Source organism: Suncus etruscus, chromosome 17, assembly GCF_024139225.1.
Source record: "Suncus etruscus isolate mSunEtr1 chromosome 17, mSunEtr1.pri.cur, whole genome shotgun sequence".
NCBI classification, from domain to species: Eukaryota; Metazoa; Chordata; class Mammalia; order Eulipotyphla; family Soricidae; genus Suncus; species Suncus etruscus.
This window is the reverse complement of record NC_064864.1, coordinates 36782658-36810503: the sequence shown is the minus strand read 5'-3', so window position 1 is coordinate 36810503 and position 27846 is coordinate 36782658. Positions and strand designations below refer to the sequence as shown.

The window sequence follows — 27846 nt, the reverse complement described above, 5'->3', positions numbered from 1 at the left end:
TCAATGGCCTGCAGTACTACTACTACTGCAGGAGGCATTGTAGTATCTCCCAAATACTGCACACCATTAGGTATGGCTAAAAAACAAAAATTACAACTAAATATACAAATGTAAACAGAGGACTGTAGCAATAGTACAGTAAGTAGGGCATTTGCCTTGCCTGCAATTAAACTGGATCCTATTCTCAGCACTCCAAATGGTTTCCACAGCCTACCAGGAATAATTGCTGAGTGTAGAGCTGCGAGAATGCCATGAGCACAGCCAGTTGTGGTCCATAAAACAAAAACAAAAAATTTTAAGCTGGTGATTACTTAATGTCAAAATAAAAGAATCATATTATTGGGGCCGGAGAGATAGCATGGAGGTAAGGCGTTTGCCTCTCATGCAGAAGGTCATCGGTTCGAATCCCGGCGTCCCATATGGTCCCCTGTGCTTGCTAGGAGCAACTTCTGAGCATGGAGCCAGGAGTAACCCCTGAGCAACTGCCGGGTGAGACCCAAAAACCAAAAACCAAAAAAAAAAAAAAAAAGAATCATATTATTTACCTTTTTAATTTCTTGAGGAGAGGAAACCTACCCTGGTGAGTTCAGAGGAATACTCAGTGCAGCAAACAGAACACTGAGCCTCACATATAAAAGGCAAATGCTTTATCACAAAACAACCCCTGAGACACAGCATTTCTAATTCATTACACAGGATCTATTTTAACCTGTTAAAACATCATTATTCTTGGAAATTAAATTTCCATTGCCAAGAACTTACTTAAAATTTTCCTCTGAAACGAATATCCCATTTTTTTCCCGGGTTGCAGCAAGATCTCGTTTCAGGCGCTCTATCTCTTCAGTATATTCCTGCATGGAAAGAAAAGTGTGATAGTTACAGAAACCTCACACTAACAACAGTGACTATGTTAAAGATAAAAGTGTATTGGCACTACAGACAATGACTTGGGTTGGACAACCTAGTATGTCTGGAGCCTAGAGTTGGTCTTTTTTTTTTTTTGGTTTTTGGGCCACACCCGGTAACGCTCAGGGGTTACTCCTGGCTATGCACTCAGAAGTTGCTCCTGGCTTGGGGGACCATATGGGACACCGGGGGATCGAACCGCGGTCCGTCCAAGGCTAGCTCAGGCAAGGCAGGCACCTTACCTTTAGTGCCACCGCCCGGCCCCTAGAGTTGGTCTTATGCCAGAAAACTTCAGGGGTAAGGTCTCCTTATTTAGGCCAAGGCCTTTTCTTTCCACATCCCCTATATTTTGCTGGGCCTATGCAAACAATTGTCACACTAACACCATCTTTGCTGTGCTCCTTTGACTCATCCTTAAGGAAATAATGTATTATGATCAACTATGTCAACAATACTATAGCCTTTAATGTTAAAGGAGTTACATAAATTTTGTGGCTTTAGACTGATTTGTGACTATTAAGAAATGCTATAATGTACTACAATCTGGGATCTTGAGGGACAATGTGTTTTGTTTTATTTCTCTTAATTTTTTTTTTGGCTGAAAATTCAAAATTAAGGTATCAGCAAGGGATTTCTTTGGAGAATTCTGTTTATGGATGATTGCCTTCCCACTGTAACTTCACCCTTGTCCTTTCTTTGTATCTTTGTCTTCAAATAAAAAAAAAAGAGAAAAAAAAAAGAAAAGTGTGATAGGAAGTCAGCTACAGGGCTAGGGAAGATAGCTCCAAGGGTAGCAGTGGAACTGTGCATACTAGCTCCTCACAGCAAGCACTCTCAAATACTACCCAGTACAGCCCAAAACAAAGTCAGTCATGACAATACATTTCATTCTGTAGTAACCTGCTTGCAATAATATTTAAAGAGCCTTCAAAAATATCTTCAGGGTGGGCCAAAGAGATAGCACAGCGGTAGGGTGTTTGCCTTGCAAGCAGCTGATCCAGCATGGACAGCTGATCCAGCATCTCACATGGTCCCCCGAGCCTGCCAGGAGTGATTTCTGCCAGGAGGAGCCCCTGAGTGCTGGCTGGTATGACCCAAAAATAAAAAACCAAAAAACAAAAAAATATCTTGGGGGAGAAATAGCATGGAGGTAAGGCATTTGCCTTGCATGCAGGTCGGTGGTTTGAATCCCAGCATCCCATATGGTCCCCCGAGCCTGCCAGGAGCGATTTCTGAGCATATAGCCAGGTGTAACCCCTGACCACCACCCCCCCTTCAATCTTTAGGGGACTGGAGAAATAGTACAGTGGGTAGGGCACTTGGCTTGCATGCATGCAGCTGACCCTGGTTCAATCCCTGGCACCAAATACAGTCCCTAAAGCACTGCCAGGAGTGATCCCTGAGTGCAGAGAAAGGAGTGATTGCTAAGCACAAGGTATAGCTCACCAAAAAAAAAAAAAAAAAAAGAACAAAATATGGCTTCTGAAGTAAAATGTATATTGGGAAAATATCTCAGGTGCTAGAGCACAAGTCTAGCATGTGCCAGGCCTTGATTCAGTCTCCAACACTTCAAATACACACATACGTGCATAAACATAGTACAACAGGCCTTAATACCACTTGGAGAAACAATTATTAAAAAATTATAATAAGAAAGCCAGAGCAATAGCACAGTGGTAGGGTGCTTGCCTTGCATGTGGCCAACCTAGAACATACCCAGGTTAGATTCCCAGCATCCCATAGTCACCTGAGTCTGTCAGGAGCGATTTCTTTTTTTTTTTTGGGGGGGGGGGGGTTTACACCTGGCAGTGCTCAAGGGTTACTCTTGGCTCTACGCTCAGAAATCGCTACTGGCAGGCTCAGGGGACCATATGGGATGCCGGGATTCAAACCACCATCCTTCTGGAAGCAAGGCAAATGCCCCACCTCCGTGCTATCTCTCCGGCCCCGCCATGAGCGATTTCTAAGCACACAGCCAGGAGAAACTCCTGAGCACCGCTGATGTGGCCCAAAAGCAAAATCAAAAAAAAAAAAAAAGAGGCCAGAGCAATAACACAGCAGTGAAGTCATTTGCCTCAAACCTAGCCGACACAGGTTAAATCCCCGATATCCCATATGGTCCCTGGATTCTGAGTTCAGGGCCAGAAATAGCTACAGAGCACCTCTGGATGTAGCCCAAAATTAAAAGATATATTATGCCAGAAATAGCTCCAGAGCACCTCTGGATGTAGCCCAAAAATAAAAGATATATTATATGTGATTATTGTACATAATTAGTGATCAAATATATAATGACTATTGTAATGACTATAAATAAAAATATACTACAAGTAAACTTTTTTTTTTTTTTTTTTTTTTTTGGTTTTTGGGCCACACCCAGCGGTGCTCAGGGGTTACTCCTGGCTGTCTGCTCAGATATAGCTCCTGGCAGGCACAGGGGACCATATGGGACACCGGAATTCGAACCAACCACCTTTGGTCCTGGATCGGCTGCTTGCAAGACAAATGCCGCTGTGCTATCTCTCCAGGCCCTACAAGTAAACTATTAACAATCTAAACTTAAAATGGATCTGTTAGCTTTGCGCAGTGGCAGTATTGTAGCCAATGAGGTTTATCCGAGACGCGATTATTGCTAATTGAAAATGGGTCTGTTGGGCCAGAGAGGTGACGCTAGAGGTAAGGTGTCTGCCTTGCAAACGCTAGCCAAGGAAGGACCACGGTTCGATCCCCTGGCGTCCCATATGGTCCCCCACGCCAGGGGAGATTTCTGAGCGCTTAGCCAGGAGTAAACCCTGAGCATCAAACGGGTGTGGCCCAAAAAAAAAAAAAAAAAAAACAACAACAACAACGAAAAAAAAACCACAAATGGGTCTGTTAACCTGGCAGGCCAGGGAGCTAAGGGTACTGGTAAAGGATGCACACTGGAAACTTTGGTGGAGGAAGGTCAACGCTGGTACTGAGAATGCCCCTGACTCATTGTCACTATGTCCTTGAAATTCAACTATGACGAACTTTGAAATTCACAATGGTTTCAATTAAAATTAAATATATGCTACATATAAAAATATAGTCATATGCATATGACTATATATAAAAATACATATGACTAGCATATGACTAGTGATCACAGATATAATATGACCTCTACTGCCCTACTTGATTAAACAAGTCACACACAATAAAAAAAACAGGATTCCTTAATAAATTGTTTGATTTTTAAACAAGACAAGTATTCAAGATGCATACAGGACAAAATAAGTCTAGATTAGAGAAAAGGATTCAAGTACAATATGAAAGGATACTCATTAACCAAAGATGAAAACCTAATCAGTGAAAAAAATAGCTGCAATGAATTTATGCAAATACTGTAAATTCATGAGTTATACTGAAAACAAAGAAAACAAATTAATTCTCACACAACTGTAAAAATAAGGAAATGAAGGTCGACTGCGATAGCCTTAAGTGTCCTATTTCCACCTGGGAGAGGGAGGAGAAACAAAGAAACAAGGGGTGATCTTTGTTTTGGGTGAAACCAAATTGTAAGTTGTAAACCAACAATCCTTGCAAGCAGCCAGCCTGGCTTTTGATCCCAAGCATCCCACATGGCCCACCAAGCACTGTCAGGAGCAATTCCAGAGCGCAGGAGGAGGAGTAAGACTTGAGCACCACCAGGTACTACCCCAAAACCGAAATATAAATAAATAAAGTAAGCTAACAGTACTTAGTAGACGGACAACTGAAGGAAAAAGTTAGCAATTGGTAGTTCCTTTAAAATAATTTTTTGGTAAAGAGGGGGTCAGGAGCAATAGCACAGTAAGGCATTTGCCTTGCATGCCTCTGAGCTGGCTCTATCTTGGCATCCTATATGATCCTCAAGTCTGCCAGAAGTAATTTGTGAGCACTGAGCCAGGAGTAACCTTTAAGCACCACCAGGTAAAGGGGTCAGAGTTACCTTGTAACCAGCTGGCCTGGATTCAATTCCAGACACAAATAATCCACAAATAATCATATCACCAGGAGTAATTCCTTAGAACAAAGAAAGGAGCAAACCCTGTCTGCAATGCTGGGTGCAGCCCCAAACCAAATTAAACAACAATTTTTGTAAATTGCCAGATAGTATAGCAAGTAGAACACTTGTCTTGCAGGCCGGGCGGTGGCGCTGGAGGTAAGGTTCCTGCCTTGCCTGCGCTAGCCTAGGACGGACCGCGGTTCGATCCCCCGACGTCCCATATGGTCCCCCAAGAAGCCAGGAGCAACTTCTGAGCGCATAGCCAGGAGTAACCCCTGAGCGTCACAGGGTGTGGCCCAAAAACCAAAAAAAAAAAAAAAAAAAAGAACACTTGTCTTGCAAGCAGCTAACCATAATTTATTTTCAGCACTGCATATGCATGTGGTCCCCTGAGTAATACCACAAGTGGCACTGCAGGAGTTATTCTTGAACACATAGTCAGGAGTGGACAAATAAATATAAATTTTAGGAACCAGAGAGATGGCATGGAGGTAATGCATTTGCCTTGCATGCAGAAGGTCGGTGGTTCGAATCCCAGCATCCCATATGATCCCCCGAGCCTGCAAGGAGCGATTTCTGAGCATAGAGCCAGGAGTAACCCCTGAGCATTGCCAGGTGTGACCCAATAAAAAAAACTTATATGTATGTATGTATACACACACACAAAATATATATAAATTTCACTGACTCCTATGGCTGCTCACATCAACATGTTAGAATTAGGAAAAAAAAGTACCTTAATATCTAGGAAATTTAATTTAAATCACTAGATGAAAAGCCTTAACAAACACAATTTTAAAAACTACTTAACTACGGTACTTATATTTACTTTTATCACACAAAACTATATTCCACAAAATTTCACTCTTACCTTAATAAGAGCTTTCTTGGTGAGTTTCTGATTAACTTCAGGCTTATTCATTATGTTCTTTGCTCTATGTGCATATTCCAATGTACTCAGAGTTTCCTGCAGTCAAAAAAAAAAAAAAACAAAAGATAGTATGAGAGCAATGTAGTTCTTTATATATCCAAAATCATCTACATGATCATTTAAATCTGCCTCTAAGGCTACTAAATCCAGTACCAGGAGGAGATCATCCAAGATCCTGCTCTGGAGGACATGTCTGTCATGCAGACCTGAGCCTGGGAGTTCTACTGCCCACCTGAGGAGAGCATCCTGGGACCCCAGCTCATGGCAACCCCAAGTATGCAACCTTTGGATAAACGCACCCCCTAGTCATTACCATCCCAACAAAGGCAATAGAAAGAGACTGTAGTATATGAAAAAGTTTCCATAAGATTATTCTTGTAATTGTTGTATATAAAAATATTTCCTTAGGATTGTTCTGAGACTATTACCCCACCTAGACCTTCCAGGTGGGGGCGCTGTGGAGTTGGCAATAAATAGCTTGATGGACAGGGGAGAGGGGTCTTTTTGCGAAAGCTGTTTGCAGGCTGCAGGAGGATTCTCTCGCTCTCTCTCTTTACCCAATCTTTTACACCCTATCCTTCTTGTCGGTGTAGATTATTATTTGCTGCGGATAAATATTACCAAGGTCTCCCCCCGAAAGGGGACACAGGGATGGGAAGTAATTTCTCATTCTGGGGACTGTTCTTGGGTTCACAAATACCCAACAAAGGATTTAACAGCACAGATACTTTACAAATGGCGCCGGAACAGGGACCTGAACCCTCAATAACTGTAAGTGAAACGCTTTATTGGAAATTGCCACTGGAGATCCTTGGATGGCTTCTATGGTCAGCCACATTGATTGTGCCACCTGGTTACAAATTCTTTGGTTCTGCGTTTGTCAAGTGGATATTTCTATACTATTTAAAACAAATAGGCTTGATGATAGGAAAATTCATTGCTTTTGGATGGTTGTGGTCCATAGTTCAAACGAAAATTTATACTCAAATATTTGCCTCGCCTGTGTTGTCTCCATCAGTCATAGTTTGTGGAATCTGTGTTTGTTAATATTGTTATGGTGAGCATTGGTATTGGCTGGTATTTAGGAAGTAAAAAGTGTGGAAAAAGTGAGGCTAAGATCACCATGGATAATAAGGAGATCTATCCAATGGAACTCTAGGCCAAAGTGCAGGCTGATGAATCTAGCACCACCATCAAAAATATAGGCATTTTTCCCAACAAAAAATCTACTCGGAAACGTAATTTAGAAACTCAGGACCCAAATCAAAATATTAACACTGTTGACCAAACCCCGGTACTAAGTCCACAAGTGAGTCCAGATTCTGTACACAGAATGGAATCACATAATAGTGCCGACTCAGACGACAAATCACAGGCTAGTGCTCCACATGTCAGGCCTCAGAGCCTGGTGCAGAGTTCTTCTGCTAATCTGGCCTCAGCCCCATTACAGAGCCCTGTGCAAAATACTTCTGCTAATTCAGCCTCAGTTCCGTTACAGACAGTATATGTACCAATTTATGAACCCCTTGAAATAGAAAACATGGAAAGGTTTAAGAAAGCATGTAAGGACTTTGGGCCAACTTCTCCGTACTATCTGGAGATGCTAAGACTTTGGTGTCAAAAATCACTTTGTACCCTGCATGAATTTTAAAAACTACCTGAAATATGACTGCCATCTAAACAGTGAACCAAATGGTAGATGTTATATGCGGAGGGTGTGAAATCCAAATTATATAACCCGGATGGGACAAAAAAACGAGTGGCAGGGGTCAATCTCTCATATGAATTATTAATGGTAAAAAATCAATATGCAGATATTCAGGCACAAGCTGCTTTACCTAAGGAAATCTTAAAAATAAGATATTACAGTATCTTCATGGGAAAAAATTGATATGAACAGCACGAGTGCAGGAACTTTTTTAAGAATTACCCAAGGTCCCCATGAGCCATATATTGAATTTGTAGCTAAACTTAAGGATGCTTTGAAAACACAAAGATAAGCAGGTTAAAAAATATTTAGAGGACCCGGAGAGATAGCACAGCGATGTTTGCCTTGCAAGCAGCAGATCCAGGACCAAAGGTGGTTGGTTCGAATCCCGGTGTCCCCGGTGCCTGCCAGGAGCTTTCTGAGCAGACAGCCAGGAGTAACCCCTGAGCACCACCAGGTGTGGCCCAAAAACCAAAAAAAAAAAAAATTTCTTAGAAAAAAGTTTGGCTTATCATAATGCGAATTTATATTGGCCCCTTTGCAGGACAACGCTGACTTAAATGATTTTTTATATGCCTGCAGAAATGCTTATGGTATGCCCCATTCATCAGCAAACCTGGATCCGGCGCAAACCTTTGCAATCACTAAGAGAACAAAGCCCTTCTACCCCATAAGGGTACGTCCCATATGGTCTCCCAAGCCTGGAGTGATTTCTGAGTGCACAGCCAGGAGTAATCCCTGATCGTCACCAGAGGTGGGCCCCACAAAAAAAGTGTTTTTTTCCTGTATGGATGTTTGCTATAAATGGACTCATACATGTTCTGCTCTGGGTTTCTTTTGTGGGGAGGGGAGGAGTTGGGACACCCAGCAGTGCTCAGGGGTTACTCCTGGCAGGCCCAGGGGACCATATGAGACTTCTGCCAGGAATAAAAACAAATCCTTGGAATACAATAGAACTGAGGTTACCAAGGGGTAGGAAGGAATGAGGCAGATATTAACATTACTGAAAAATAAAGACGTATAATTTTTCTTAGCATTATCATTTTGTATGTTTATATACAACACCTGGGGGGGGGGAGAACGACACTATACCCAGGAGTGCTCAGAACTTATTACAGGCTCTGCATTCAGTGAATACTTCTGGCACAGCTCAGGGGACCATAAGTACTGCCAGGAATGAAAACTGGGTTGGAAAAATAAAGTAGAGTCAGAAGCATGCAAAACAACTTTATCCACCATTCTACTACTGCCTGGCCCCACAACTTAAAAAATGTATGGTTAGGGCCCGGAGAGATAGCACAGCGGCGTTTGCCTTGCAAGCAGCCGATCCAGGACCAAAGGTGGTTGGTTCAAATCCCGGTGTCTCATATGGTCCCCCGTGCCTGCCAGGAGCTATTTCTGAGCAGACAGCCAGGAGTAACCCCTGAGCAACGCTGGGTGTGGCCCAAAAACCAAAAAAAAAAAAATATGATTAGGGGCCAGAGAGACAGCATGGAGGTAAGGCGTTATGCCTTGCATGCAGAAGGTCAGTGGTTCGAATCCCGGCATCCCATATAGTCCCCTGAGCCTGCCAGGAGTGATTTTTGAGCATAGAGCCAGTAATAACCCCTGAGCGGGGCCCAGTGTGACCTAAAAATAAAAAACCAAAATATATATATTAGGGTCCAGAGCATAGCATAGCAGGTCTTGCACATGGTCAACCCAGGTTAAATTCCCAGCTTCCAATATGGTGGACATCACAAATGGCATGACCAGGAGAAATTTCTGAGCGCAGAGCCAATTAACCCCGAGCATTGCCAGGTGTGACCCAAACCACCACCATCCCAAAATATATATTATATATATATATAATATATATATTATATATATATGTGACTGCTATGTAAGGATTAGAGCAACTATCTTACTACCACACATGCAGATTATCTTTCAAAGGACTTACCTCAAGATTGAGAGATGCAGGGGAAATTGTTGCAATGATAGATGTTTTTGTACGGCCCCCAAGAGAATCCTGCAGGATTCTTGTTAGCTTGGATTCTCGATAAGGAACATGAGGTGTTCTTTCAACAAGAGCAGTAATAACTCTTCCCAAAGTCAACAGAGACTGATTAATATTTCCAGCTTCCCGAGCTCTCTTATCAACTGCTCCAGAACGGCCAATGTTTTCACTTCCTGCAAGATCAACCTAAAATGTTTTTTAAAAGTTGTCTGTTAGATTTAGACTTGAAGATTTTTTTTCATTTGTATATATCAGTATCAAATAGCCTCCAAAATAATTTGATACAATTAGCAACCCAACTACAAAGCTAACTGAATAGTGATTACAAAACTACTGACTACAAGTACAAAGTGTTAAGTGCTCTAGGAAGTGATCCAGAATTAAGAGTTGGAAGGACGGGCCCGAAGAGATAGCACAGAGGCCTTTGCCTTGCAAGCAGCCGATCCAGGACCAAATGTGGTTGGTTCGAATCCCGGTGTCCCATATGGTCCCCCGTACCTGCCAGGAGCTATTTCTGAGCAGACAGCCAAGAGTAACCCCTGAGCACCACCGGGTGTGACCCAAACCCCCCCCCCCCCAAAAAAAAAAGAGCTGGAAGGATCTGAGCAATAGCACAGAGGGTAGGGTGTTTGTCTTGCACACAGCCAACATGATTCAATCCTCGGTATCCTAGCTGGTCCCGGAGCCTGCAAGGAGTGATTTCTGAGTGGAGAACCAGGAGTGACCCCTGAGTGCCACTGGGTAAGGCCCCAGAACCAAAATAAATTACTTAATAAAAATAAAGTGCTCCCCAAAGCATTATACAAATTTAATGAGTTCCCCTTAAAAATACCCATGAGATTCTTCAAAGAAGTGGATCAAACACTTATAAAGTTCATCTGGAACAATAAACACCCTCGATTAGTTAAAATACTCTTAGGGAAAAGGAAAATGGGAGGCATTACTTTCCCCAACTTTAAACTGTACTATAAAGCAATAGTTATCAAAACAGCATGGTATTGGAATAAAGACAGACCCTCAGATCAGTGGAATAGGCTTGAGTTCCCAGACATTGTCACCCAGACATACAATTGCCTAATTTTTTTTGACAAAGGAGCAAGAAATCCTAAGTGGAGCAGGGAAAACCTCTTCAACAAGTGGTGCTGGCAGAACTGGTTAGCCACTTGCAAAATAGCGAACATAGACCCCCAGTTAACATCATGTACGAAGGTAAAATCCAAATGGATTAAAGACCTTGATATCAGACCTGATACCATAAGGCATATAGAACAACACATTGGTAAAACACTCCATGATTGAGACTAATGGCATCTTCAAGGAGGAAACTGCACTTTCCAAACAAGTGGAAGCAGAGATCAACAGATGGCAATACATTAAACTGAGAAGCTTCTGCACCTCAAAAGAAAGAGTGCCCAGGATACAAGAGTCACCCACCGAGTGGGAGAAACTATTCACCCAATACCCATCAGATAAGGGGCTAATATCCAAAATATACAGGGCACTGACAGAACTTTACAAGAAAAAAACATCTCTAATCCCATCAAAAAATGGGGAGAAGAAATGAACAGACGCTTTGATAAAAAAAAAAAAATACAAATGGCCAAAAGGCACATAAAAAAATGCTCGTCACTAATCATCAGGGAGATGCAAATCAAAACAACGATGAGATACCACCTCACACCGCAGAGATTGGTGCACATCACAAAGAATGAGAACAATCAGTGTTGGCAGGGATGTGGAAAGAAAGGAACTCTTATCCATTGTTGGTGGGAATGCCGTCTAGTCCAACATCTATGGAAAGCAATATGGAGATTCCTCCAAAATCTGGAAATTGAGGTCCCATTCAACCCAGCTATTCCACTCCTAGGGATATACCCTAAAAACACAAGAACACAATACAAAAACCCCTTCCTCACACCTATATTTATTGCAGCACTATTCACAATAGCCAGGCTCTGGAAACAACCAAGATGCCCTTCAACAGACGAATGGCTAAAGAAACTGTGGTACGTATACACAATGGAATATTATGCAGCAGTCAGGAGAGATGAAGTCATGAAATTTTCCTATACATGAATGTACATGGAATCTTATCATGCTGAGTGAAATAAGTCAGAGGGAGAGAGAGAGACGCAGAATAGTCTCACTCATCTATGGGTTTTAAGAAAAATAAAAGTCATTTTTGCAACAATCCTCAGAGACAATGAGAGGAGGGCTGGAACTTCCAGCTCACTTCATGAAGTTCACCACAAAGAGTGGTGAGTGCAGTTATAGAAATAAACACACAGGGGCCTGGAGAGATAGCACAGCGGCGTTTGCCTTGCAAGCAGCCGATCCAGGACCAAAGGTGGTTGGTTCGAATCCCGGTGTCCCATATGGTCCCCCGTGCCTGCCACGAGCTATTTCTGAGCAGACAGCCAGGAGAAACCCCTGAGCACCGCCGGGTGTGGACCAAAAACCAAAAAAAAAAAAAAGAAAAGAAAAGAAAAAGAAACACACAGAACTATCATAATCATGTGAATGAATGAGGGAACTGGAAAGCCTGTCTGGAGTATAGGTGGGGGTGGGATGGGATGGAGGGAGATTTGGGACATTGATGGAGGGAATGTTGCACTGGTGAAGGGGGTGTTCTTTACATGACTGAAACCTAATCACAATCATATATGTAATCAAGATGTTTAAATAAAGAAAAAAGTTTCAAAAATAAAGTTTCAAAAAAAAGAATGGATTACCATAGAGCTATAAAAAAGATTCAAAAATAAAGTGCATACTTTAAAAACAAAAGAAAATAAAGTAATTAGGGTATTAAATAGAGAGAGCACAGGGGTTAAGTCTTATAGGTGGCCAATCCCAATTGAATTTCTGTCACTACATATGGTTCCCCAAGTCCTATCAGGAGTAAGTCCAAAACACAGCCAGGTGTGTTTATCCTCCACCACCACAACCCCACAACACACCAAAAATATAAAGAAAATATAAGAAAAAGTTCTAGGAAACCAATATACTGTGTGCTAGATGTTAGCAATACTGCACTGAGGGAGGAAAATGTTTAGCGGTTCAAGTGGAAGAAGACATGCTTGAGTTCCATACTTGATATCATTCACCCCACAGCAGCACCAGGTGTGGCACTAGTGACCACCACCCAAACTCCCAAAACCACCACAAAATACATTGAAATTTGATGGGTGTAGGGCTTTGTTTTTTATTTTTTTAGGTTTTTGGGCCACACCCGGTAATGCTCAGGGGTTACTCCTGGCTATGCGCTCAGAAGTCGCTCCTGGCTTGGGGGACCATGTGGGACACCGGGGGATCGAACCGCAGTCCATCCTAGGCTAGCGCTGGCAAGGCAGACACCTTACCACCAGCGCCACCATGCCGGCCCCTAGCTTTGTTTTTAATTTACAACATACCTAGCAGTGCTCGGGGATTTCAGAGCTACCTGGTGTGCTCAGGGAGCCAAAGTGAGGAAGAGGTCAAACCCAAACTGCTACCCTCTCCCCAAACCTCCTCCCATAGTTGGGAGGGGTCTGTGGTTGGTAATTTAAGGGGCTTCGGGGGGAGGAGGAGTAGGGAGAGACAAACTCAGCAAGGAATGATCAGAGACAGCATGGATGCAGAGGAGCAAGAAAGAGGCCGTTTAGCTTAGAAGCCATGTGAAAAATATGTACACGGCAATTAGGGCCTTAATAAAGCTGGATGGGGGCCGGAGAGATAGCATGGAGGTAAGGCATTTGCCTTTCATGCAGAAGGTCATTGGTTCGAATCCCAGCGTCCCATATGGTCCCCTATGCCTGCCATTCTGAGCATGGAGCCAGGAGTAACCCCTGAGCATTACCGGGTGTGGCCAAAAACTGTTGGGGACTGTGACTTGTTTGAGGCCATTTTGCTGTTCTTTCTGCCATAATCCAGCCTTTCACCTAAAGGCTACATGCAGTCTTGCTGTAAGTTCTTGGGCCAAAGAGAAAGGAATGTGCAGCTGCAAGAGATAATTAATCTTGTAGCCCGGAGGAGAGCAACACGGCCCGGTACCATTCCCAGAAATGAGGTCTTACTCCCTCAACTACATTCCGGAGTCAACAAGGCAGTTATTATGTGTATATGTTACATTGTCTGTACAAAATTATTTCTGTAAGAACATTGCCCCCACCTTATATCTGTTAAAAGTTTAGATATGCAGCTAGAAGGTCACAAGAAATTTCCATGGAAACAGCACGTTCATCATGACTTGCAGGTAATCCTGCCTCCTAGCCCACTGCCCATTTCCTTATTTGGAGAATGATTTACTTTCTTTGTTCCTTGTAACCTGATATGTATTCTTGCCTTGTATGGACCTTCGCACCAAAAGTGTGATTGACATTATCTTTGTACTGCCCCCTTCTCCTTCACTATATAAGAAGGAGCTGTAGCCAAATAAAGTTGCCCTTGAGCAGTGAGACATTGCCTTGGGTCTTTATTATTAACCTCTCTCAGATTTTTTACAGGTGTGGTTGTTCTTCTACCCAGCAAAATAAAGGTGCGGTTGTCTGAGAAGCCTTCCCAGCTAATTCCTGCTGGCCGGGCCCCCCTGGGGGGCTTCAGGACCCCGCATTTTGGCGCCCAACGCTGGGCTCGAAGACCACCGCCACACCCCGAACGACTACAGGTCGGCGAGTCCAGAGCTGTTTCGTAAATCGCAGGAAATACCTCATCAGGGTAGGCGTTGAAACGAGTTAGCCTTAATCAAAAATTTAAACTGCAGTTTTTCCAGTCGTTCTGATCGCCGCCCCTGATTGGCTTTTGGGGCTTCACCCATAGGATCCGCTACCATGGGTGCCGCATTGAGTACTGAGCTTAAATTCATTCGAGATATACAGTCTGAATTGAAACGCAGACATATAGAGGTTACCAAAAAAGATATTTGTAATTTTTTAATGTTTGTTCATGATGTTTGCCAAAAATCTAGTGTTCCTGGGCTCCCTCTCGCTCTGACTCTGTCTCTCAGTTTCCTTCCTCTTCTGACCCTTCATCTTTACTTCTGCCGCTGCACCCTCTGTGCAAAATCCTAAACAGCCCTTCACTTCCCTAGCTTCAGCTCCGTCCCTGTTCCACCAAAACCTTTACTCCCCTCACCACCCTCCCCTCCTTAGCCAGCAATTGCAACAATACAAAGTCTTTAATTGGAAAAGCCTCAAAGAGCCGTTTCAAGCCGTAACCTCCTATGGCCCCCAAGCCCCTTACACGCTCTCCTGCTTAGAATCTAAAAGCTGAACTCTTTGTCTCTTGGGAAGTTAACTTTTTTTTCCGCTGCAAAGCCCTTGCAGATAGGCAGGAATCCTGATCTCTAAGCTCTTATAGCTGGCCTCGCCTCTTTTCATACCTTAAAGGTACAGCACACACTTTCCAGGTCCCAGCTTGCCAACATGGCTCTTGCTGCCCTCTATGCCTGGAAGTCGCTCCCCAGAGCCAGCATTCCAGCAGCTCCCCCACACGCGGCAACAAACTGTTGCTGCTTTCTTCCCCCCCCCCTTTCTGACTTGAGTTCCCAACTCACCACAATTACATCCATGGTGTCTCACCTCTCTAACAAACTTGATAATGCTCTTAGCTCAAAAACCAGTGCTACTACCTTTCCTGTCTTTCTCCCTAATGGAGAAAGTCTTCCCCCGCCTGCTCAGCAGCCTCCACCGCGGAGAACGCTCAGTCCCTAACCATGGCAGATTCCCTCCTCTCACCGCTCCCCCTCTTAAAGCTATAGAAATGAAACTACTTGGCCAAATTGAAAATCTTAAACAAATCTTAAGCCTTCAAAAACAGGCTGCTTCTCTTAAGTTTCTGCCCTTCAGGCTTTCCCCCGCCCTCCTAAATCTATAGTTGTCTGTCCTCTGCCCACTGAATTCCACGGCCAAGCCCCCCCTCTTGAGAATTCAAAGGAACAAACTAATAAAAGTCAGGCTGAGTGCCATAAACCAGAAACTGCTGCAGTGCCTACAAAAAATTCTAAGGGCACAGTGAGCAGGATAATTACAAAGTATCATCTGCTAAGCCATAAAACCTTGCGATATCTACACTTTGCTGTTAAAACTTCTGAGCCTAATGTACCCTTTACTCAGTACATTTTGCTCAAACCAGTCCTCAGCCTCCTTCAGCCTCTTTCCTGCCAGCCTTGGGAAACAGCCAGCTCAGGCCCTGCCACTCCCACTTTAAGCCTTCCAATTCACCTTGAAATACCCAATCTTTGTTATTCAAAAGAAATCTGAAAAGTGGCATCTCTTGCATATTCTCAAATCAATTAATAAAACCATGATCCCCATGGTGCTTTTGCAACCCAGACTCCCCTCTTCGGTTGCCATTCCCTCTAATTCCAATAAATTAGTAATTAATCTTAAAAGATTGCTTTTTTTTTCTCTATATCATTACACCCTGCAGACTGTAAATAATTTGCCTCTAGCCTTCCTGCTGTTAACTGTGCTAGCCCCTCCCTGAGTTATCAGTGAAAGACTCTGCTTCACCTTGTCAGCCCTACACTTCGTCAGATATGTGTTATTAGGTTTAGTGCATTAAGTGGTGTAAAGTAATTATTAAAACATTAAAAAGCAACAGGAAGATAAGGGCAATAAACTTTTTTTTCATGCCTCTCAGAAAATTTTAGAGCAAGGTCATAATTCTGTCACTTTACAGATAACAAAATGTTGGTAAAAGAAAAACTTCTTTGTGTTTTAAAATCCAAACAAACACAAAAGTGTTAAATTTAAGTCTTATATTTCTATTAAAAGTTTTATTTTAATTTTTAAAGTATTTACAAAATTATGTGAAAAATAATGTGGTTAGCCTTTTTAAACAATATAGTTAATTTAATGCACAGTGAACACCTAGGTGTGCTTTATAGTACCCTTAGTTTTAACTTTGTGCTACAGCAATGGTTGTTCTTTATTTCTGCATTGAAAGAACTATTATTTTAAGTGCATTCAAAATATCAGCACATTATACAAATCTGTATATTTGTGTCGCAGTGAAAAAATAATATAAATGAAAAATATTATATATAATTTTATAAGTAATATATAAAAGTAACTAAACTTTATAAGCAAATTAACTAGTATTAAATATAATTTTAGTCTTAAGTTCTAGGTGTGTAAATGCATCAGATGTCTTTAACTATATTTTATAATAATCTAAGCATTTAGTTAATTTGGTATATAATATTTTTTACAAATTATTCACTTAAAGTCTTCATAGTAAAAACAGTTGTTTGTTTTTTAAAATCAGTTTTTATACCTTTAATAATCATAGTTCATGCTATTGTGTTTAATCATAAAAATTTTAACACTTTATTGCAGCTGTCTTACTGTTCTACTGCAAAACCAATTTAAAGAAAACCTATTCATTTACAGCAAATCATTTCATACTTCCAAGTAGAGACTCCTTCTACAGTGCTCATTAACCATTTTACTTAATGTTTTAAACTTCAAATTAAAATTGTTTTAAAAATGTTTTATGTTAAATCTAAACCTTAAAATTTATTTTCAGCAAAGTTCCACTCCATCTACATTAAGTACTTCTCAAAACTAAAAAAGTTTTTCTACAAATATTTTTTTTTCTTCTCACAAACATGCTAGCTAAATATTTAAAAGCGCTTGTCAATTTTTTATAAATAAGTCTTAAATCAATCCTTTTGTCTGTTTATGTGTCTGTTGTGATGAATGAAAGTGGCCACAAGTGTAAAATGTTGTGTTTAGTGTTGTTTTGTTTTGCCTGTTTATTTGTTATCTCTACATTTTATAATAATACAATTTTTAAAGCCTTATCCATTTTTCAAATTTCAATTAATTTTTTCAACCTAGTTCAGTCTGGTCAGTTCACAGACTGGCATCTTGCAACTAAAAATCATGTGTTAAAAATTATGTATTAAGCTAGCTTTGTCCTTCTAAAAACATGGCGGAAGGTGTGGGAGATGGCAAACCCCAGATTTCTCAATGGCCATCGGGGATAACTTTTCCCTGGAGAATTTCTGGACTTTGCAGTCACCCGGCTTTCCTGTTATGTGTAAGTTCAGGCCTATAGAATATGTATTTATGGCTAAAAAATAGCATCCAGCTTTAACATAATAACTAGAAGTTTAAGAAAAATCCTTTATATTCAGTTTAAAAAAAAATTTTTTTTTGATTAGCAATTGTTAATTATAAATTTTCTTTTATGCCAAAGTCTAACAGAGGTCAAATAACATTCCCGTGGTATTCAAAAATAACTAGTGTAATGTAAATTGCTAATGTTTTCTGCCTGTAAACCCAAGCCAAAGGACTAAGTAAATTCTTAATTTTTATATGAAGTAACCATTTTGCCTCCTGCCAAGCTGTTTTCTTATAAACCTCCTGCTAGCCGCCATTCCTGCAAACCTGTTTCTAACTGACTCCACCTTTGACAATGCTGAATTAGACACTCTGCCTAGCTGCCTTGGTTGCCCACCACTGCCACCAACAACCTCCATTGCAAACAAGTCACAGTCGTGGAACTTTGCTTACTCAAACCATATATGTGCCCCCCTGTTCAACAATCAGACATTTGCAATCAAACCATTATTGTTAACAACTCTTCCATCTTCATTGAAGCCCCCAACTCCACTTATTTTGTTTGCTCCACTGGATTTTCTCCCCATATTGTTACTGAAATGTTTCTTGCTTATCATGATTATTATGTTTTAGCTTTGTTAATGCCTAACATAACCATCAAACCTGTTGGTCCGGTTTCCACCTTGAACCTCATCCTGCAAATGGTCAATGCCTCTGCCCAGGCGCTCTCCAACACCAGCTATGAACACTGTTAAATCTGCAATTCACCGGTTTCGCCGTTTTATGAAAGCATCACAACGTTTAAATCTCCTATCTACACCAATAACTCTAAATTTCTTCTCTGGAAAGTTCAGCCTCAGCGTCATTAACTCACTGTTGGGCAAGTTGTGAGCTACGAACTCTGCCTTCTGGCCCATCCTCCTCCTCTCAAGTTATTTTAAATCTTATAAATGCCTCTGCTCTAGCCCTCACAGACCCAGATTATGAACGCTGTTGGCTTGGCTTCTCTCCTCAACCCCTACTCTTATCCTTCCGTCTTTCAACAACGTCGCGAGCCCTTTACAACTGTCACCCTTGCAGTCCTCCTTGCTGTTGGCGCCACTACTAGTGCTGGCATAGAAATTTACTCCCTTGTTTCCACTCAGTCCAATTTTCGCATTCTCACTCAGGCTGTAAAACGAAACATTAATGAAATCAAACATAGCTTACAATTTCTCACTGATACTGTTAGTTCCCTTGCATATGTTGTGCTTCAAAATCATCGTGGTTTAGATCTCGCCATTATGAAAGAGGGGGGAGTCTGTGTAGCCCTTAAGGAACAATGTTGTATTTTCAAAGACAAAACTGGATTAGTTAGGAATAGCGTTCAACACATTGGTGACGGTATAAAAGACTTCCAAAAACATTTCGATGAAGAACAAGGTTGGTAACAGGGTTGGTTTTTCTCTTCTCCTTGGATACATACATTACTGTCCACTATTTTGGGCCCTCTTATTAGCCTCATGCTGCTCCTTTCCTTTGACCCATGGGCTTTCCGCAAACTTACTGCCCTTGTTAAAAACCAGGTAGATGAGACGGCAAAAACCTCTGTTCAAGTTCACTACCAACAGTTAACCCAACGTGACTCCTGTGAAAACTTGGCTTTTGTCACCAAGCCGCCCTTCCAGCCACTAAGTTTTCAGGAAATAGAGCGCATAGCTAACAAACGGAGCTCGCTCCGGTACTTGTGCTCTCGGCTGTGGAGATACCTACGACGGGATTAGCAAGGTCCCAGTTAGGACACGGCCCTAAAAGGCTACAACGCATAATTCAAATCTCTGTGCACACCCACAGCGCCTGTAGCCATCTTTTAAATGCGGCTTTGGCCGTGTCCGACCTGGTCAAACCTTGTAGCCTAAGACACGGTTCTTCCACCCGCTCACGACTTTCCTTCTTTTATTAGAAGAGAAAGGGGGAGATGTTGGGGACTGTGACTTGTTTGAGGCCATTTTGCTGTTCTTTCTGCCATAATCCAGCCTTTCACCTAAAGGCTACATGCAGTCTTGCTGTAAGTTCTTGGGCCAAAGAGAAAGGAATGTGCAGCTGCAAGAGATAATTAATCTTGTAGCCCGGAGGAGAGCAACACGGCCCGGTACCATTCCCAGAAATGAGGTCTTACTCCCTCAACTACATTCCAGAGTCAACAAGGCAGTTATTATGTGTATATGTTACATTGTCTGTACAAAATTATTTCTGTAAGAACATTGCCCCCACCTTATATCTGTTAAAAGTTTAGATATGCAGCTAGAAGGTCACAAGAAATTTCCATGGAAACAGCACGTTCATCATGACTTGCAGGTAATCCTGCCTCCTAGCCCACTGCCCATTTCCTTATTTGGAGAATGATTTACTTTCTTTGTTCCTTGTAACCTGATATGTATTCTTGCCTTGTATGGACCTTCGCACCAAAAGTGTGATTGACATTATCTTTGTACTGCCCCCTTCTCCTTCACTATATAAGAAGGAGCTGTAGCCAAATAAAGTTGCCCTTGAGCAGTGAGACATTGCCTTGGGTCTTTATTATTAACCTCTCTCAGATTTTTTACAGGTGTGGTTGTTCTTCTACCCAGCAAAATAAAGGTGCGGTTGTCTGAGAAGCCTTCCCAGCTAATTCCTGCTGGCCGGGCCCCCCTGGGGGGCTTCAGGACCCCGCAAAAAAACACAAAATAAAACAAAAAAAATAAAGCTGGATGACTCCTGAAACTTCATCTGACTGCTGTGGGTCATTTCCTCGCCATTATTCTGAACCCTCAGACCCGCGTGCTTAAGGGGCTGCAGGCACCGAGCCAGGCCAAGAAAGGCCTCGCATTCCAACCATCCACCAATAGGACTCTATATAATTAATAATTAATACAACACCAAACCTCCACACTTTAGGCTCATGCTCTAACACTTAGACTAACTGGTCGAGAACAGATCTAAGTGTTCTCATCATAAAACGAAGTGAGGTAACTAAGTAAGGTGACGAAGGATGTGATAATCGGGATATTCACTTGACCATGTCACAAAGTACCAGTGTGGTGCACAGCCCCTTTTTAAATTTTGTCATATTTTTTAAAGTATCACACACACACTCCTGGCAGGCACGGGGGACCATATGGGACACCGGAATTCGAACCAACCACCTTTGGTCCTGGATCGACTGCTTGCAAGGCAAACGCCGCTGTGCTATCTCTCTGGGCCCTAAACAGACAATCTTGCCATTTATACCTCAATAAAGCTGAAAGGAGGAGGAGGAACCCATGATTATCAAGAGAAATACTTACCAAGTTCAACTTCCCAATTTTAACAAGCTCCTCTCCATTGATGGTCGTTTCTTTCATATGTATTGTAATAGAGAACACTGAATGCGAACGACTGAAAAGCAAGTTCAAGATCTCAGTTATTATACTGAAAACATCTATATGTGTGTATATATGTGTGTGTGTGTGTGTGTGTGTGTGTGTATATTGGTTTTGGGGCACACCCAGTGATGCTCAAGGGTTACTCCGGGCTATGCATTCAGAAATCTCTCCTGGTTTGGGGGACCATGAGATGCTAGGGAATGGAACCGAGGTCCTTCCTGGATCAGCCACGTGTAACGCAAATGCCCTACCACTGCGCTATTGCTCTGGCCCTGAACATTTATATCTTTTTAAAAAATACTTGAATTGAAACAGGGGCCAGGGAGGTGGCGCTAGAGATAAGGTGTCTGCCTTGCAAGCACTTGCCAAGAAAGAACCACGATCCCCCGACGTCCCATATGGTCCCTCCAAGCCAGGGGCAATTTCTGAGCGTTTAGCCAGGAGTAACCCCTGAGCATCAAATGGGTGTGGCCCAAAAAACAAAAAAAAAAAAAAAACTTGAAACAGCAAAAACAAATCTAAATTCATTCAGGTACAGAATGTGGCAGAAAGAAGATAGCCTAAGGGCCGGGCGGTGGCGCTAAAGGTAAGGTGCCTGCCTTGCCTGCGCTAGCCTTGGACGGACCGTGGTTCGATCCCCCGGTGTCCCATATGGTCCCCCAAGCCAGGAGCAACTTCTGAGCACATAGCCAGGAGTAACCCCTGAGCGTTACCGGGTGTGGCCCAAAAACCAAAAAAAAAAAAAAAAAAAAAAAAAAAAGAAGATAGCCTAAGATCTAGCTTCCAGAAAATGGAGGGGAAAGAGCAAACTTGCTGTGAATTTTTTTTCCTGAGTATCTGCAGTTCAGTGGATATCCTACTAAGCCAGTACAAAAGAAACATTCTAACAGCCATAAGAACTAGAATCCTGGGCCCGGAGAGATAGCACAGCAGTGTTTGCCTTGCAAGCAGCCGATCCAGGACCAAAGGTGGTTGGTTCGAATTCCGGTGTCCCATATGGTCCCCCGTGCCTGCCAGGAGCTATTTCTGAGCAGACAGCCAGGAGTAACCCCTGAGCACCGCCAGGTGTGGCCCAAAAACCAAAAAAAAAAGAACTAGAATCCTCATGCACCTCAGGAAATTATACGTGAGGTGGGATTAGAGCTGGAGCAAGCAACAATTTATAGTGGAGGAAGAGGAATGCTATCATTTTTCCTAATCATAAGAACCAGTGAAATTGTTGTTCATAGTCAAACAGAAGCAACAAGTCATTAGATGATTGCCCTTGAGGTCACTGAGTGTGAGTTATTTTGCTCTCCTCTGAGATGTCAATACCAGGTACAAGCATACTTTCTCCTTTGAGAACAGCAGCAGCAGATATAGGCAACTTGACCTTGAAACTCTAGAAATGGCTAATACCAAAACATTGCAAGAGAATCACTATGAACCTGTACTATCTTTGTCTCAGAAGTGAATACTTTTACTTTTTTTAACTTGGTTTTCTTGTTTGTTTGTTTGTTTGTTTGTTTTGGATTTGGAACCACACCAGTTGGTGCTCAAGGTTTACTCCTTGCTCTGCTCTCAGGAATCACTCCAGGTGGGCTCAGAGGGCTATAATGTGGTGCTAGGAATCTAACTTGGGTCAGCTTCATGAAAGGTAAACATTCTAACTACCATTATATCTCTTCAGCTTCTTAAATGAGCAATTTATTTTTTTTGGGGGGGCACACCTGATGACGCTCAGGGGTTACTTCTGGCTATGCACTCAAAAATCGCTCCTGGCTTGGGGGACCATATGGGACGCTGGAGGATTGAACTGCAGTCCATCGTAGGTCAGCACCTGCAAGGCAAACGCCCTACTACTTGCGCCATCACTCAGGCTCCTTATATGAGCACTTTTAAAAATAGGATTACAGGGCCCAGAGAGATAGCACAGCGGTGTTTGCCTTGCAAGCAGCTGATCCAGAACCTAAGGTGGTTGGTTTGAATCCCGGTGTCCCATATGGTCCCCCATGCCTGCCAGGAGCTACTTCTGAGCAGACAGCCAGGAGTAACTCCTGAGCACCGCCAGGTATGACCCAAAAACCAAAAAAAAAAAAAAAATAGGATTACAATCCAAAACTACTAAGGTCCAGGGGCTTATCTTGCATGTAGTCAGTCAATCCTGTTTAAGTCCTTGACACCTCAAATGATTACCTGAGCCCTCCAAGAGTGACCCAAAAGGGGCTGAAGAGATAGTACAGCAATCAAGGTGCTGCCCTGCATGAAACCTGGGTTCAATTCCTGAATACCATAAGGTATTCCTGAGTACAAAGCCAGGAATAACCTGAGCAATGCCGGGTGTGACCCAAAAGAAAAAGAGTGGCCCAAGAGCATAAAGTCAAGATGAATCCCTAAGCATCATCAGGTGTGCCTCCCCAAAAATAAACCCCAAACAAACAAAAAACAGATAGCTCCACAATCTGAGCACATGAGTTGAATGCAGGAGGGTCAGGTTCAATCTGCAAGCCACAGAAGAGAATCCTAAGCACAAAGTGGTCAGTAATCCTGGAACACTGGAAGATATAGCCCAAATCCACTCCACCCCAAAAGAGTAGAACAAAATTCTTAGGGGGCTGAGATACAACAACCAGGATTAATCCCTGAACACAGCCAGCACAGAGCTCTGAGCACTGCTGGGTGGCCCAACAACAAATCGAGAAATCTAGTGTATCATCTAAGTGTGATCCACCCCCACAGAACACCACCTTTGTTCCCCAAACACTCCACATCAAATTCCTAATTATTAGAAAGAAAATTGGCCAACGGGACCATGGCTTCCTTACCTAGAATATGCATTCATCAGTGTTGCTGCAGTGGTCCTTTTGGCTGCCCCCTTCTCCAAAATTTGATAAACTTCATCCTTGTTGTGCACTGTGATTTCTTCCAAACCTTTGATTATAACTCCCCTCTGGTCAGATATCAAAAAGCATCCCATTAGATTAGCATGCACACACTCACAGACTTCTCAAGGAATTACATACAACTTGGAGACTTTCCATCATGAAGATCAAATCACCTTGTTACGAGGATCATCGAACATCTGCAGTTTCTCAGATACGTCAGGATTAAGTAGATCAAAGAGCTCTTCATTATAGATTTCCAGCAGTGATACTTTGACTGAAAATTCAGTGCCATCAGTACTAAGTTTCTCAAAAATTTGATGAAGAGTACGTGGAATTATACCCGCTAAGGGATCCTGAAATTACAGTAGTAAGGACTAAAATAAAGAAAGCCTTTTAGTGAGGCAGTTAGAAAACATGTAACAAGAATCTCCTTTAACACATTTCAACAAAAGTATGGCAAGGAAAGTTTAAGAAAGGAAAACTACAAGTCTGTTCAATAGTAATTTCTCATATCTTCCATACATCTGTCATACTTATTAGGCAGTTCATGTCTGAGCATTACACAGAAACAAACAAATAAACAAACCAAATTAGTGTACTCATGATTCAATCATTCTTCCCAATTTTCCTTATGAGGATATAATATCACAAATGTAATCAGGAAAGTGGCACAACAGGGCCAGAGAGATACTATAGCAGGTAAGGTGCTTGCCTAAGCATGTAGCTGACTTAAGTTCGAAATCTGAACATTAAAATCCTAGAATACAGGGGCCGGGCGGTGGCGCTGGAGGTAAGGTGCCTGCCTTGCCTGCGCTAGCCTAGGACGGACCGCGGTTCGATCCCCCGGCGTCCCATATGGTCCCCCAAGAAGCCAGGAGCAACTTCTGAGCGCATAGCCAGGAGTAACCCCTGAGCGTCACAGGGTGTGGCCCAAAAACAAACAAACAAACAAACAAACAAAAAAATCCTAGAATACTGCCAAGAGTGACCCTGAGTGAATCTAGGTATTACCTGAACTCCCTCCCCAAAAGTAGCTCTCAACAAAATATTCTCTAATTGCCATAAAACAGAGGTTTTTCACAAATATTTAAACATCCTTACTAATATTACTATGAGTATCTAAAATTTAAAACTGTTCCTTAATTATAATCCATATCTCCAATCATCACAATACACAACTTTATAACCCATGCATAAAGTAAAAAAATACTGAAACTAGGGGCCGGAGAGATAGCATGGAGGTAGGGTGTAGAAAGACATTGGTTCTAATCTCGGCATCCCATATGGTCCCCAGAGCATGCCAGGAGTGGTTTCTGAGCATAGAGCCAGGAGTAACCCCTGAGCGATGCCAGGTGTGACCCAAAAACCAAAAAAAAAAAAAAAAAAAGACAATAAAGGGCCGGAGCGATAGCATGAAGGTATAGTGTTTGCCTTTCATGGAGAAGGATGGTGGTTCGAATCCTGGCATCCCATATGGTTCCCCGAGCCTGCCAGGAGCAATTTCTGAGCATAGAGCCAGGAGTAACCCCTAAGCGCTGCTGGGTATGACCCAAAAAACAAAAAATAAATAAAAGTCTGGGGCCAGAGGGGTGGCACAGCAGTATGGCATTTGCCTTGCACACGGCTGACCTAGTACAGTTGAGTTCAATTCCCCCAACGTCCCACATGGTCCCCCAAACCAGGAGCAATTTCTGAGTGCCTAGCCAGGAGTAATTCCAAGCATCAGAGAATGTGGCCCAAAAACCAAAATAAACAAATTTAAAAAAAAAAAATTAATCCTGGTGTCCCATATGGTCCCCCCGTGCCTGCCAGGAGCTATCTCTGAGCAGACAGCCAGGAGTAACCCCTGAGCACCGCTGGGTGTGGCCCAAAAACCAAAAAAAAAAAAAAAAAAATTAAATAAATAAATAAATCTTGTCATTAGACAAGATTAGTCATTAGGCAAGATGGAGGTTAAGACACTTGCACTGCTTGATGATACCCTAATTTGATCCCCTGTACTACATATGGTCCCCTAGCACTAGCAGGAATGATCTTCAAGCCCAAAAGCAGGATTTGTTCCTCTCTTGAACCAATTTTATATAAATATATGTGTCTATTTATAAATTTATATAAAGTGTAGTTATAATATGTAGCGTATATATACATGCATACATAACAGGAACTATAGAAATAGTTTATCCTAAATTCATGTTTATCATAATACTCCAATCTTCTGTATTTCATTTTAGTCATTTTAGTAATAGAAGTCTTTTATAAATAATACCTCCTCCCAAGTATACTCTCCATTAGGTGACCTTTCACCTTCCATGGTAAAGGTTTTTCCAGTGCCAGTTTGACCATATCTGTCAAGATAAGAGAAGCATTAGTGAAAATCAAATATATGCGACTCTTTTTTCATTAATGTGAATAAAAGCATTTAGGATTGGAGGGACAGCACAGCAGGTAAAGTACTGGCTTTGCATGTGCCCAGCCCAGGTTCAATTCCCAGTACCAGATTTGAGTCCCCAACCCTGGCAAGGAATGATCCCTAAGTAGAGACAGAAGTCAGCCCTGAGAACAAACAGGTATAGTCCAAAGACAAAACAAAAACAAAAATAGCATTTTACTCACGCAAAAATAGTGCAATTATAGCCCATAATAACTTCATCCAGAATTGGACAAACAACACTTCGGTAAACGTCAATTTGTTTAGTAGAGGATCCAAAAACCTATTAAAAATATTTTTTTCATCAAAAAATAATCCTTAAAATTATTAACTTCAATAATATCGGTCTTAGTGTTGTGTGTGTGTGTGTGTGTGTTTGTGTATGTATGTATGTATATATGTATATAAACAGAAAAACCCTGGGGCTGCTAACCTGGATTTGATCCCCAGCATCCCATATGGTCCCCTGAGCCTGCCAGGAACAATTTCTAAGCGCAAACCAGGAGTAACCTGAGCGCCGTGGGGTGTAGCCCCAAAACAAATAAACAGAAATCAATGCCAAAGATTCTAATTAAATTCATCACTGTGTATGAAAACCCATAGAAACCACACCATCTAGAATAATTATCTACATTAGTGGATAATTAAGTAGTAGAAGCATTTACACAATACCATATCAAAAGTATAGGTTTTCCTTGAGCTTTTATCAGTTAGTCCTCCAGTTCGCACATTGACTTCTTTCCGTAGATGATCACATTCTACTACAGGAAGGGCACTAGCTTTCCGTTCTGCCGAATTAAATGGTCTATGAAAAAAAGTTATTTAAAAATTCTTAATTATTGTTATGACATTTTCATTACCTACTCAAGAACTTTTGACTATATTCTATTTCCAACAGGGATTAAAAGTGAACCAAATAGCACTATTATCCAAACCATTTTAAGAGTACAAATCCCAGAAACTGTCATTTTCAAAGATGTAGGCAAGTAAGATGGGAGAGAGAACTGAAAGGACTGGAGTATACACTTTGCACACAAAAGCCCTAGGTCCAATCAATCCCTGGCATCACAATATCCCCTCATAACTCCTCTTGCCTCATCTGGGGTGCCTGCCCACCCCCATGTCCCCACTCATCACTGGATTGATTACTAGGTCAACAAAGTAAACATGACACCACTATATGTTTATGCCTTAAAAATGGAAGGAAAGGGACCCGGAGAGATAGCACAGCGGTGTTTGCCTTGCAAGCAGCCGATCCAGGACCTAAGGTGGTTGGTTCGAATCCCGGTGTCCCATATGGTCCCCCGTGCCTGCCAGGAGCTATTTCTGAGCAGACAACCAAGAGTAACCCACCCCTGAGCACCGCCGGGTGTGACCCAAAAACCAAAGGGAAAAAAAAAATGGAAGGAAAGGGGCCAGAGAGGTGGTGCTCGAGGTAAGGTGTCTGCCTTGCAAGCGCTAGGATGGACCGCGGTTCGATCCCCCCGGGATCCCATATGGTCCCCCCAATCCAGGAGTGACTTCTGAGCGCATAGCCAGGAGTAACCCATGAGCATCAAACGGGTGTGGCCCA

General features: G+C 42.2%; 1 protein-coding gene, 1 non-coding gene and 1 pseudogene across 2 annotated transcripts in view; 2 read left to right on the top strand and 1 right to left on the bottom strand.

The window, feature by feature from the left end:
- The window catches only part of KIF11 (kinesin family member 11), a 68873-nt gene that overhangs the window by 33273 nt on the left and 7754 nt on the right, over positions 1-27846 (bottom strand). Inside the window, exons 2-10 of the mRNA XM_049790828.1 lie at positions 26946-27078; positions 26459-26556; positions 26112-26190; positions 24019-24198; positions 23786-23910; positions 20904-20994; positions 9497-9739; positions 5787-5882; positions 763-851 (exon numbers count right to left, since the gene is read on the bottom strand). Of these exons, the coding sequence (XP_049646785.1) occupies positions 763-851; positions 5787-5882; positions 9497-9739; positions 20904-20994; positions 23786-23910; positions 24019-24198; positions 26112-26190; positions 26459-26556; positions 26946-27078 (1134 nt within the window). The remainder of the gene's footprint in view (positions 1-762; positions 852-5786; positions 5883-9496; positions 9740-20903; positions 20995-23785; positions 23911-24018; positions 24199-26111; positions 26191-26458; positions 26557-26945; positions 27079-27846) is intronic.
- Positions 3482-3551, top strand: LOC125995217 (uncharacterized; annotated as a pseudogene).
- LOC125995551 (small nucleolar RNA SNORA22) lies at positions 16387-16516 on the top strand. Its single transcript, XR_007491053.1, has one exon. It is a non-coding gene; the product is annotated as a small nucleolar RNA SNORA22 (small nucleolar RNA).